Here is a 12921-nt window from a genome sequence, read left to right as displayed (position 1 = left end):
CAAACATTTAGAGATGAATGTAAATTACGGGACTATCACAGCCTTTTCTGCATTACTATTAACCATTTTCCCACAGTAACTTCCTCTCTTTCTCATATGTTCTTATTTCCAGATATGTTTAATCTATTTTTAATTTTCTGCTATCTACAGCAAAATATTTCTTCCATCCAGAAGTTTGGCTTCTTATGCCAATTATCTTCTCCTTACAATTGATACACATTATCAATATGCACATTCAAAATCCTTACACCTCATTTTATTTGAATTCTATCTTAATATTGTATCCATAATAAATACGGCTTTTAGTCACCAAATACGTGACAGTGATGATATTTATCGATCTTCTTCAATACAAGTCTTTCAGAAAAGACCAGGAAAAAAAGCAACCACAAGAAACTGGAAAATAAAAATAAAAGAAATTAATTTGTCCATACCTTTCGTCATCTGGCAGCTCTCCATTGTCTTTCAACCATATGACTGTTGGTATTAAAGTAGGATCATGTTTTATTGTGCACTCAAATGAAACTTGGCCAGCTCTCTGAATCACTTTGTATTCTGGTTGTTTAATTATCATTGTTGGATCTGAAATTTAAGATCACTATTAGATATTTTAAAAGTCTGAAATTCTGTATTAACCTGTGATGAAACAGTGAGTCATTTCTTACCTTTCACTTCCAACTGCACCTCATTTTGTATCTTTCCTAATTTATTCCTTGCTACACACGTGTATGTACCAGTACTATCCTTCTGAGCCACCGGAATTTCCAAGGTTCCATTATCATGGAAAACGTATTCATTTCCACGCAAGATGCTACCTTTCACTCCCTTAAACCTTTATATTAAAAGTAATATCATTATCCAACATCATACTTTAATTCTATCAAATTTCATTGTCAGAAAACACAAATTTGGACTACAACAGAATCTACAGATGCTAAAGACAGAATCACATACTGAAAAGAAAACTCTGTAGGGACAACTTAACTGTTGCTATGTTAAGTATGTATTGTATTAACATCAAATAAAGATAAATACAATAAAACAGTTCTAAAGTTTTAAATGTTTAAATATAGATATGATTGCTTTTTTAACATATTTTAAACACAACAATAGCTTACCATTCAATTTCAGGCTTAGGTGAACCAAAATAAGCACAATCTAGCAATGCAGGAGTATTTGCAATGACCTGATACAGTTTACTAGCAGGAGTTAGAATTCTTGGTGGCTCAGCTGAAAAGACAAAGATAATCTGCATACAGATACAAAGATGAAAATACAAGATACTAAGACATTAAGAATGCCCTTAAGAATTATATGTTAACATTTTTCTGATCTCAGTCCATGTCCAAATATGTTCTGCTGCCACTAGCCTGAAGAAATTTTAGTATAGGAGAATTTTCTTGTTGAAAAGAAAGCTTCCTCCCTGATTACAAGTAGTAGTGATGTGCACCAAGACAAACAATTTCATTTGGAAAATTTTAAACAGAATGTATTTCAAGGAAAGGAATTGTTGGGTACAGTCTGAACTATACATTCCTAAATCTGTAAGTAGGAAGAAGCTAGAATGTATATTTGGTGAAATATCTGCTTTTTTTGAAAGAAATCTTGGATTCAGAAGGAGTTCTTTCATTTAAAAGACAGTGATCCTCAACTGAAGGACCTGCTAGTTCTTTTAGGAATTGTTAGAGTTCCTTCTGCCTAGAATTTTGCTACTAGTTTTATTAAATTCAGAGGAAAAAAAATAGAGAGTTCATAATATCTCCTACCTAGAAAAGCACTCTTGGAGGCCTCTGAGACAAACGCATAATCACATCCCTTTGCAATAGCAATTTACAAAATCTTTTCTATGATGGAATTTAGCTGAATCCTCTTTGGGGCTTATCTGAAGAACGGATCTTGGCAGAAGGAACACTTAATAGACCTAAAGAAAGTTTTGGGCATGCAATCTCTGCAACAGGAGAAAACAACTGAATAGTGTGAAGATTGAAAAATGGAAAAAATTGCTTCTTACCCAAAACATTCACAAACGCATTTGCTAGCAGGTATCCATATTCATTAGAAGCATTGCACTGATAGACAGCACTTGATCTTTCTTGCACATCTGAGAAAATAATGGTGTCACCATCCACCTTTCTGCTTGGATCTTCTGGGGCAACTGTTGGTGTTAAAAAGAAAAAAAGAAGGTTGTTTTGTTTAACTTGTTGTTGGATTATTCATTTTGTACTTGTGAAAAGAAGAAGCAATGTGAAGGAGGCTCTTTATTTTCCTGGATGACTATTTACTCATTAAGATGTGAATTCCAATGTGCTTAGGCAAGTCCTGTCAGTTTTGCTCATATTTAACTCAGGATGGAAGAGTTCACATTTTGTGTGTATGTGTTTTCTTTTTTAAAGAAGTGAATTCAAGGTCATATGTTGCATGCATTTTGAAGGGAAAAAACTGATATGACAAGTTTCAGGCAAATAGAGACAATACCTAGAAAAATAATTTTTCCATGTCAAAGAATGACATTGGACCTTTAGAATCTTCTGTGACTTAGCTTTTCAAATAAATTGTTATATGCATAAATATTTCTCCAAATATAAAATTAGCCTTACTCAGTTCAAAACTATCTCAGAGTAAAATATAAGTAAGTTTAATTCTTTAGCATAAAATCAAGAAATGAAGAATATTCATGAGAGCAGTGATAGTAATTCAGTAGGTGGCACCCTTTCCTTTGAGTAAGTAGTAAACAATGCCATTTCCTCAACTGTTCTGTAGTAACGTGAGCTGTATCCCAGGATAGTTAAGAATATAACAGAAAATAAAATTCTGAGATACTTCTGAAAAATAAAGCTGCTAGTTTTAATATAACTAGATGGAGTTACAGAGGTAAAACAGAAGAAAAATAGCTTGAAGTAGCATGATGCATAAAAATGCAAATAGTTTAATATTTTAAGTAAATATTAAAATAATATTTTAGCAATGCATTATTAATATTGAAACATATTTCACATTAATATATCAATTTTATTAACAAGTGATAACTCCTTAGCTTCAGACAATATATCTATACTCAACTGTGAAGAAAGGAGAAAAAATTTTCCTATATTTTCTCATTTGGATTTAGATATCTACTACTGAATCCTGTAAGAGGGAAGAAACTGGATGATAGGGACTACAGTTCTGAGCTCCTTCTTAAGGATATTTCATCTTGATTGAATTCTAAGGCCTTCTTACATATAAATTAGCTACACCAGTTTCCAAAAAAATACCTCAAGAATAGTCTTTGACTCTATTATTTTACTCCATCTTAAACCACTTTGAGTTCAAATCAACATCATCAATACCACAAACCTAAAAATTCAGAAAGGGAAAAATAAGAAAAAGAAGGAACTACTAGAAATTTAAATGCTTAACTTTTCTCTGGGCTTCTGGACTTCTAGCACTTTTTTATTCCCTTTTGCTTTACTTCCTATTGTGTTCTGTTTCATATTGCTTCATATTCCATTTACATGCCACTTGCATTAAGAGATTTATGGTCTGAATATAGATGGAGTAGCCTAGCAGACTGGCCAATCATCTGTGATAAGTGGTCTGTTTCTGCATATAAATCACTGTTAAATGGAAAATACTTACAACCATCCTCCACAAAGCACAGAACTTCCCACGCCCAAGTGGGTGCTCTGACCCCTGTGCTACTCCCGGTCCCTTGCTCTAGGTTTCCATTCTTTCTTGTCCACTGAGTCTTGGATCGTTTTCTGCCTGATGACTTAGCTTTAATGACTGCACAGAATACCTCCCTCACACACACTTCCATACATAACAACTTATACAGGGCTGCTCCTTTCGGGGAGATGGAAGCCATTAATTAGTTCAATCTTCTGCAGCTGAAGATGGAACCAGATCTTAAAGAAATAACCTAACCATTAGATCTTCTCTTCCCACTGCTGCAGTTACAGAAGAAAAAGAGAAATCCCTCTTCAGTCCTTTGAAGGAAAATAGGTGGATGCTTGTTTTCAGAAAAAAGAGTTTCAAGCTGTGGATCCTTAGAGGGAAAATATGTACCTGAGAAAAGTACCAGGTTAATCAGTGTTTCCATTGGACCCATCTAGCTATTTGCTTGCTGAACAGCAGTGCTTTTAGAAAGCTGCCTGTTGAGATCACTGTCCATTACAGATTGTTTTCTGACACACTTAATTCTCCCACACAACACAAACAGCATCTACATGTCTTCATCCATGTGCTACACTTCATCTTGCATGGTCAGGCCCCAGAAGTTAGATTGTTATATCACCCAGCTCCTTTACTGATCTTAAACATTCAGCTGACAGCTATACTCAGGCACAGCTTACTTGATTTACTGTCAATCATTTGATTTAGATTTTCATACAGGATGCTTGTCATAATTCTACCATTACTGTAATTCTGTCTAAGTTTATGCATAGATAATAGTGAAAGTAAACTTGCGGCTGAGACCAATCATGGCTCAAAAACATGATTTTCAACAACTTTAACTTCAGAAATAGTTCTAAAGACCCTGTTATTGTGAAAAAAAAATAAGAAAGTAAAGACAATTGTTTTTTTTTTCCTTGATACGAATTTGGAAACATATGGTCCTTGTCTAGTGATGCTCATGTATGCTTTTCAAGTTCTCAAAGGATTGCAGAGTCACCTGTATTACAGTAACTTTTGCTTTTTTTTATTAACCAACAAACCAATAAAGGAGGGAGGAATATTTTAGCGTGTAGTCATTGAGGTGGCTTGATAAGAAGGTATGTCCCTAATGAAGAGACCTCTTGGTTTATTATAAAATCCACGAATGAGCATCCAGTTAACTCAAAATAGGAGATATTATGCAAGACAAACCTACCCTCTCAAATCTGTGATCATACTGCCAAAATATCATATTATATATGTTACGGGATGTTATGTATGGTTTTTTTTTTTTTTTTTTTTTTTTTTTTTTCCTTTTTAGAGGAAGTTGGAGGAAGAGGAAGGAAGGATAAGGTGAAGAAAGGGAATTTAAGCAATGGTTCATGGAACTACAGATGTATTTCTATCCAGATGAACACCGACTTGGTGGTATATGCAGAAAGGCTGTAGAAGTTCTGAGCAGGCAAAGGCTCAGGTTATGCTTTCAGAGTTGAATACAGGCAGGACAAAAACAGATAGTGAAATAGCAAGGGTGAGCATAGTGCAGCAGACATACTTCAGAACTATACAGTAAAATCAAAATTGAAACTAAGTAATAAAAATGAGACCTAGTAAAGTAATGCAGTTTTGCCTTACTCTACCCCTTACAGTGAACTGTCAGACTTAATTTTGGAAGAGATGGGACATGGAAAAAGATGTCCTCTTCATTTTTCTAGTAATCCAACTTGCTTCTCGGAAAATTTTTTTCCTGAGATTATTCTAATCCTTGTTCCAGGGCGATTTTCTGATTTTGACAGTAACCCCAAAGGGACAACAGAATATTACCTGCATCTTCTGTCGCTATTCTATGCATTAGCCATAACTGTTGTTTGACTATCTTATGCAGAATACAAAAGCCTCTGATACTCAGTTTTATGTATCTGCTACAGTTATTAGGCCAGATGCATAGTTCCAACATAACGATAGCAGAAGCAGTGTATAAATGTCTGCCCTGACAGCTCTCTCCTCCTTGAGACTGAATTCCTTGGGGCATCAGAGTCCGGCAGATTTCACCCCACCCTCCCACGGCTGTGGTAACAGCTTGTGTGTACACCCACAGAGAATGCAATGGATGACAAATCTCTCAGCCAGGGATAATCAAGCCCTTTCATGAAGGAAATCTAAGGGCTAATGTTTTTCCTTTAAATTCAATGTGATTACTAATGGAGACTAACTAAAAACTACGATTTAATGTGAAATGTGACATAAACAAGCAAAGGACATGTTGAAAGAAGATAAATAGCACCTTTCAGTGCATGACTTTGTCTAAATCTAAGTGTGTGTATTTAATATTTAGTAGCTCACCATGAACTATAAACTACTGAACCAATAAATTAGTCCTTTGTGCAGTATTTGAAATGCTTTCCTGAAGTCCAATTATGAGAGTGTTTCCCTTCCCCAATTACTCTGAGTTGTTACTTTCTTAAGAAAATCGAGATACTTTATGCATGGTTTCCCTTCTGTAAAACCATGTGAACATCTAAGCAGTTAAACACAACGGATTATGAAGCAATATAAATAATGCAGAACTTCAGCGTTAATTGAAGCACAAGGCAAAGTGGAGTCATGGCCTGAACTTCCAATTGCTACTTTCCAAAAGTAATTCTAATTGACCTCAGTGGGACTGTGTATGTAAGCTCAAATTACTCCTGTGAGTAAACATTATATGGTTAGGTCCTTATTGCTCCCGGATGTCTGAAACAGCTTAAATTTAAAGTAAGTTTTTTCTTTTAAATATTACTGTTGATGAAAATGAAGTAAAGACTGAAAAGGAATCTAAAGATCTTCCTTCAAAAATGCTTTTACTCTCCATAATACAATCTGGCAAAATGCACACCTTTGCTCTGTTTTCACAGATACTTAAAATACATTCATTTTTTAATTTATTTTGATATGAAGCTGCTCTTCATCTTTCCTCCCTTTTCCTTCTTTCTTTCCTCTTTTGCTATTTAAGCATCACCTTTTGACTGAGACATGGACGAATGGCTTTTTCTTCAACATTCTCCCTTCCTTGTCTGACTCTATTATGGAAAAACAAAACCGGAAGAATTAAGCATCTCCCAGTTGTGCTTTCCAATAGAAAATTAAAGTATTGCAAACAGATTACTGGGCCACAGGAGGCACATTGTGAGACACATGATGACAGCAGGGCTTTGAAATTCAAATGTAGCTCTTTTTCTTTGAAATGCTGCCACGGGTGTAGCGCTCTCAGCACTGCCCTGAAGCTGAAACAGCTGCTTTAGTTTCCTTTTACAGTTTACTAATAATTCAGTAGAAAGAACAGGGGCTCAATTCTATCACTTAGTAACAAGTGAACAAAAGGGCAGACTGTAGTTAGGAGTCTCCAGACCAGCTTCTGGTAACTCAGAGCATTACAAAATCAAAAGATTCATAAGAACTGCATCTTACTGTGCTCATGCTGCTTCTCTTGCTTAGATGCCCTGAGAGATTCAGCGTACTGGAGCATCCAGTAAACTTTTACTTAAATATTTAAAGTGGATAAGACTCTATCAGGGTCTAACTGCATCCAGGCAAAAAAGAAAAGGTAATTATATAAAAGATAGAAGACCACCCAAAAACCCAGAAAGGAAAGATCAGGACAAGTACAAAATTCAGTTATAAAATAGGCATTAAGATATGCAGAGGTCTGATATTTAAATGTATATATATATCTCCTCATTTTTTCCCCCAAAGTTGTATATTCTTTCCTTCCAGTTCAGTTTCATCGCTCTTGTATCCAAAATACTTTGAATATATCTTGTTCTTGTTCTCCTGTTGCTACTTCCTAGATCATCACTGCAGAGAATTCTCCTCTGTGTCCTAAACTCCGTGACATTTACTTCATCAACATGCTTAAACATCTCCTGAAACTCAGTCTTTCAGTTAGTCTTTTATACTTTCAACGCACCAATATTTTAGACTATATTATCTCTAGCAAGGCAACAGGGTAGATTGCTTGGTTATTGCTTCATGAAAGAAGGATAAAGGTAAAAGGACCAAGAGTGATTTTACGGTACTGGCTGTGTTGAGTGCCAAAAGAGCTGACAATACACGGAGGTTTTCTCCAGCAAACCCTTTTCAAGTTATATTACGCTATGTATAGCAGCTGTCCTGTGTCTGCCATACAGCATTGCCAGTCATAACTCTTTATCAATTAAGTGACTCAATGACCAATTCAGGGTTGCTGTATATGGATACAGGGAACCAGTTGTTTCACTGTCTTGGCCTTTCCTTTTCTTCGACATCTGCTTGGCACAGATTGTTTTCTAGGCAGTTGCTGACTCATCCAATCAGTTTTGCTACTGATTTTTAGGGCTGAAGCCTTGACGGCTAAAACGTATTCTAAGCTGTAAACCTTGCAAAAGTACATCCAAACACCTACCCTTTTAGGGAACCTTTCCAACTCTTAGATAAAATCAGCTTTCCACCTGGGCAGCAAACGAGATGGCAAACATGACTGCAAAAGCAACACACTGGTAGAAATTCTACTCCCATGATATCTCTGTCAAAGGAACATGGCATAGCTTGGTGGCTATGATTGGTACACCCAGTATGATACGGTTGCACCCATCCCTGCAGCTATATCCTCAGCAGAACACCAGATGGGATAACCAGGTGTACAGTCACAAACTCTAATGCTCTCAAGCACATCAGAGGCATATTTTCTCTTTCCATCTTTACCAACTCCAGCATTTTTACCACCTCATTTATAATTTAGTAATAACCATCAGGCTAAAACAACTCATACTGACTTCATTTATATTAAAAAATACATTTTAAATGTATAAAAAAAAGACAAAATTATAAAAACATTCCTCCTATTCCCTTATTAATTCTCCTATAAGATAATTAAAAATCTTACTTGCTATGGGAACGCCATTTGTTAACCAGCTTATATGAGGCTTTGGGTTGCCATTAGCTCTGCAGATCAACATCCCATCCTCTCCAGGAGACAAGACCAGGTTTCTGGGTGCTGTTATCCAGTATGGGGCAGCTGGGATTAGGAAGAGAAACATAGCAACCTTTTTCCAAAATGATATACAGAAAATCATATAAGTCACCGTAACAATAAAATAATTCAAAAAGCACATAGAGCTAAACACTTGCATTCTTATTTTTTTATATCTATGATACTCAAAAATTAACCAGTAAAATTGCACTTTGGCTAAACAGAGTTATTGATCACCTACTGCACTGAAAAGGGGGCAGCGGTTTACTTCCAAATTCTGAGATATAACGAGATTCTTTGCTTTGTTTAAGGGTGTTATCTGCTTTTAATGTAATTTGCTTTTCCTAAAGAAAGCGAACTACAGCATATACAGCAGACAGAGTGGTGTTCTGATTAAATTCAGAGATATCCATGGTTACAGTATTGACTCTGATAGAACTGGAGTTAGGTTAGATTATGCAAATTGATTTAATGTCAAGAGTGAAACTTAGAAATCACTGAATTCTTCATCTCTCTGAATTGAATCGGTGACTGCAGTAGGGCCAGATGTTTACCTAAGACAGTTGAAAGATACACAGGTATCAAAATGAAAGAAACATTTTCCTGACCAAAAGGCCTTCATCTATGCCACCACCTTTCGTATAATAAATCACCACAAATAGCATATGTTATCACATGTTGCAAATACATTTCAGATTTTAGATTGATGGATAGATGCAAATAAAAAAATCAAACTTCTACTATTAAATAGAAGGTAGAATTTGACCACAAAAGCATATTGGACTAGAAAAAGATCACATTAATAAAAATGGATATTTAGCATGCCAAATGAACACTGCAGCTGATTTTAAAAGACTAATTAGCTCTAATCCTAAATATTTTCTTTCAGGATGTTCAAAACAAATTTTTACAGGTCATATTTAGACCAACATATTGTGTTTTTAGAATTAGTAAGATATCATAATTGGATACAAGTGGTAAAAAACATGAAAAGATTAAGAGAGAAAAAGGAAGAAGACTATAGCAACATGAAACAAATAGACAAATGAGAAAAATATAGCAGAGAAAGAATCAGGGCTATATTAATGGAGAGCAAAAAGGATCAAGAAAATAAAGAGAAACCGAAGAAAAAAGATGGAGAAGGATATTAAAAAAAAAAAAAAAGGAAATAAGCAGTTTTATGACACGTAATCTAAGGATCTAAAGAAAATGTAGCACAGGTACAAACTAAGAAATTATTTTACAATTATTACAGTATTACAGTATGGTCTCAATAGGAGAACAAATTAAAAAGAGAAATGTGTTAGAGAAGTCCATCAGATAACAGAATTAGTTGGTTTAATGATTGTTTTGTCACTTCTTTTTTTAAATCATTATCACTCATTCTTGCAGCTATAGTTCATCCTAGAAAGCTTTTCAAACAGAATATGTTCATTCTTGTATTTTGGATGTTGATGCTATTAAATTAGGGATTATTTGAGTATTACCTTTAACAGTTACTGAAATGACATGGTGAGTAGAACCTAATATATTTCTTGCTATACATTTGTAATTTCCAGAATCAGCTTCAGAAACATCTATGATCTTGAGAGTTTTCTTAAAGTTTTCAAAAAACGTTCTGTTGGCTGGCAATTCCCCACCCTCTTTAATCCAGCGGATTACTGGTGTGGGTCTGGAGAAGCAAAAACATAGATCATATTTAGGGACCAGGGAAAAAGGAAGACTAGGAGACCATTCATTTTTCAATAAATATTTCAAAAATAATTGTATTAAGAGCCTTTACCCACATTCTGGGGCATGTCCAGCAAATCTGCAAAATATGCCAGCATTTGTTTCTAGGAAATGACAAGCCTCACTAACACTGTCAATAGCCATCTGTTTGCAGGCTCAATAATTATGGAATACATTTGCCTGCTGATAATCTAGAATCCCTGATAGCTAACAAAAACCATACAAATACAATTAAAATCCTATTGCACTTATACAATTTTCTTGTGGTAAAATGATGCTCTTAAAAGTTAGCTGCCAAATAAGTTTGCAATTGTCTTTCACTTGAGCAATACCCTAATATTCCATGATAATCATAAATTTTACAGCAGTGCTATTATCAGACAGAAAATTTTCCTGTGAGAATTAAAGAAAAATATCAGTGCTTGCTCAGGTATAATTACCTGGCACTGCAGTGTATTTAAATCTTGGCTAAACTCCGTGTTGTCCACGGAAGTTGAGAGTTATCCAAACTCATGTAGATATACTTCTAAATTTGTAACAAATTGCAAGTTGTTATTTACTGAGTAAAATGTTCCCTCTCAAATACTATGATTCAAAGCAAATATTCCGCAAGAAATCTAGAATCGCATATTTTATAACAGAGACACATAGGAAAGCTGAATTTAAATCATGGTATCAATGATTTGAAATAGTTGCTTTAGACAAGTAGAAGAACTGAATCTGGCCCCTTGTGGACATCTGTGTGAGCTTCCCACACTGCAATATTTAAAAAAGAAAACTACATGAAGGAGCTTAGATCACTGAATATTTTTATTGCAGGGTTATGAAAAAGAACAAAAGTAAACTATGGATGAAGATTATCAGAGTTGATTCTACTCCCACTCATAGGTGTGGTTTTGCAGTAGTGCATGATGCAAAGACACTTGAATTGACTAGAGCTGGGACGGCAGCAATGCATTTATGCTTGTATCGCACTGTGTCAAGCTATGCCTGAGCATGCCTGTGGAGTTTACACAGGTGAATACATCTGCATGATGCTCTGCTGCATCATTTGCAATTTTGGGCTTGCCTTGTTCCTCAGAAAGCTCTGCATCACATGGCTTTGTGCACTGTAAACACACTCACAGTGATGAAATAGGTACTAAAAGATTTTCCAGTTCTGCATTAGTGATGCACACTTCCCTGATTTCTTCTTGAGAATGAAACGGATGTAAGATCAAACTAGTTCATGAAGTTAAACTACTACTCAGTCATTTTCTACTTGCACAATAACCAGCAGAGATGAACATGGATTACATTGAAGAAACAAGTACCAATTAAACTCAATTACAGTGGGATGTTAAATACAAGGAGTTGAAGGTATGTTCTAATAACTCCCACCTAACTGATCTCACAATTAATTTTTAGCAGTGTGAGAGTAGCTTTTTTAGATTAGACCAGCATATTCTTATTGATTTTAATACAACTTGAGGGCTAGCGATGGTAAATTTAAGAGAATAAAAACAGTGGCTTGATTCAGGCATTCTAGTAGAGCATGATGACAAGTCATCAGTGTAATTCAGCAGATGTGTGTCCAAGATAACCCTATGATGTTTCTTGCTTATGTCCTGAAAAGGAACAGTAGCAAAACCTGAATCCTAACTATAAGAGGTTGGTGATATCAGAAAGCAGGGGCCACAATATTTATGTTCTTAGTTTTAAAACCTACTGATGCCCACATAAATGGCTGACTTTAAATCCATTCTATTTTACATACTGTCTCTGAGGCTGTAATACTGTCACTTTAAAACACCTAGGTTCTTACAGCGGTAACTTTTTAAGTGTCTCTGAATTGTTTCTATGTTTTTTTTATTTTTAATTAAAGAAACACTGGCTAAAAAGTAACTCACAATCCTGCTGCAATGCACTCCAACAAAAGCACATTTCCTCTCAGTTCCACTTTGTTACTTGTGCTACCTGTTGGTGTTAGAAGAACTGGTTGCCTCTCTGTAACTGGTTTGGCTGAAACAAGAGAAAATTAAAATAATGAATTTCTAAACTTTATTTTAATACTGATCAAATGCATACAGCCATTCTCATGTTTTGGACGGAAATATTGCTGCACAATGTCCATTTAACTAAAAATCATCATGTTACACAATGGTCCAACAAGTTAGATTTTTGACAGACATAATATAATCATATCTCAGCCTGACAAATGCTGTAATTTTGAACACATAAATGAAAAATCTTATATAAAAGAGGGGAGCAGTTGATATAGTTTTTACATAGGCAACTATGCGGCCTGAAGGCTGCACACAGAGCCCTAATCCTAAGCAGCTCCTATTCACTTCAGCAGAACTATTTCGAAGCGTGAGGAACAACCGATATGAGTCATACTGCAAGACTGAAAGCTACCAAAAGTTATAGGGCTTCCATCAAAACATAAATAAAGCAAGGTTATTGTGTGCAGAAATATAAACCAAAGTGATAAAAGGGAGAATCCACTGTGCACTATGCTTTATTCATTATATTCTAGAGTGTGAAGGATGTCTCTTGCAAAGTTCAGAGATGTCTTCTCCTCTTGC

General features: G+C 35.3%; 1 protein-coding gene across 29 annotated transcripts in view; it reads right to left on the bottom strand.

Moving 5' to 3' along the window:
• NRCAM (neuronal cell adhesion molecule) overlaps positions 1-12921 on the bottom strand; it is a 59949-nt gene that overhangs the window by 40365 nt on the left and 6663 nt on the right. For all 29 annotated transcript variants that reach the window (XM_062567179.1, XM_062567272.1, XM_062567188.1 and 26 more), the window contains 7 exons: positions 12244-12355; positions 10111-10295; positions 8537-8668; positions 2012-2155; positions 1119-1230; positions 666-832; positions 435-582 (listed from right to left, as the gene is read on the bottom strand). In XM_062567179.1, the coding sequence (XP_062423163.1) occupies positions 435-582; positions 666-832; positions 1119-1230; positions 2012-2155; positions 8537-8668; positions 10111-10295; positions 12244-12355 (1000 nt within the window). The remainder of the gene's footprint in view (positions 1-434; positions 583-665; positions 833-1118; positions 1231-2011; positions 2156-8536; positions 8669-10110; positions 10296-12243; positions 12356-12921) is intronic.

This window comes from Rhea pennata, chromosome 1 (genome assembly GCF_028389875.1).
Source record: "Rhea pennata isolate bPtePen1 chromosome 1, bPtePen1.pri, whole genome shotgun sequence".
Lineage (NCBI taxonomy): Eukaryota > Metazoa > Chordata > Aves > Rheiformes > Rheidae > Rhea > Rhea pennata.
The sequence above is the reverse complement of the archived record's forward strand: the minus strand, read 5'-3'. Positions and strand labels throughout refer to the sequence as shown.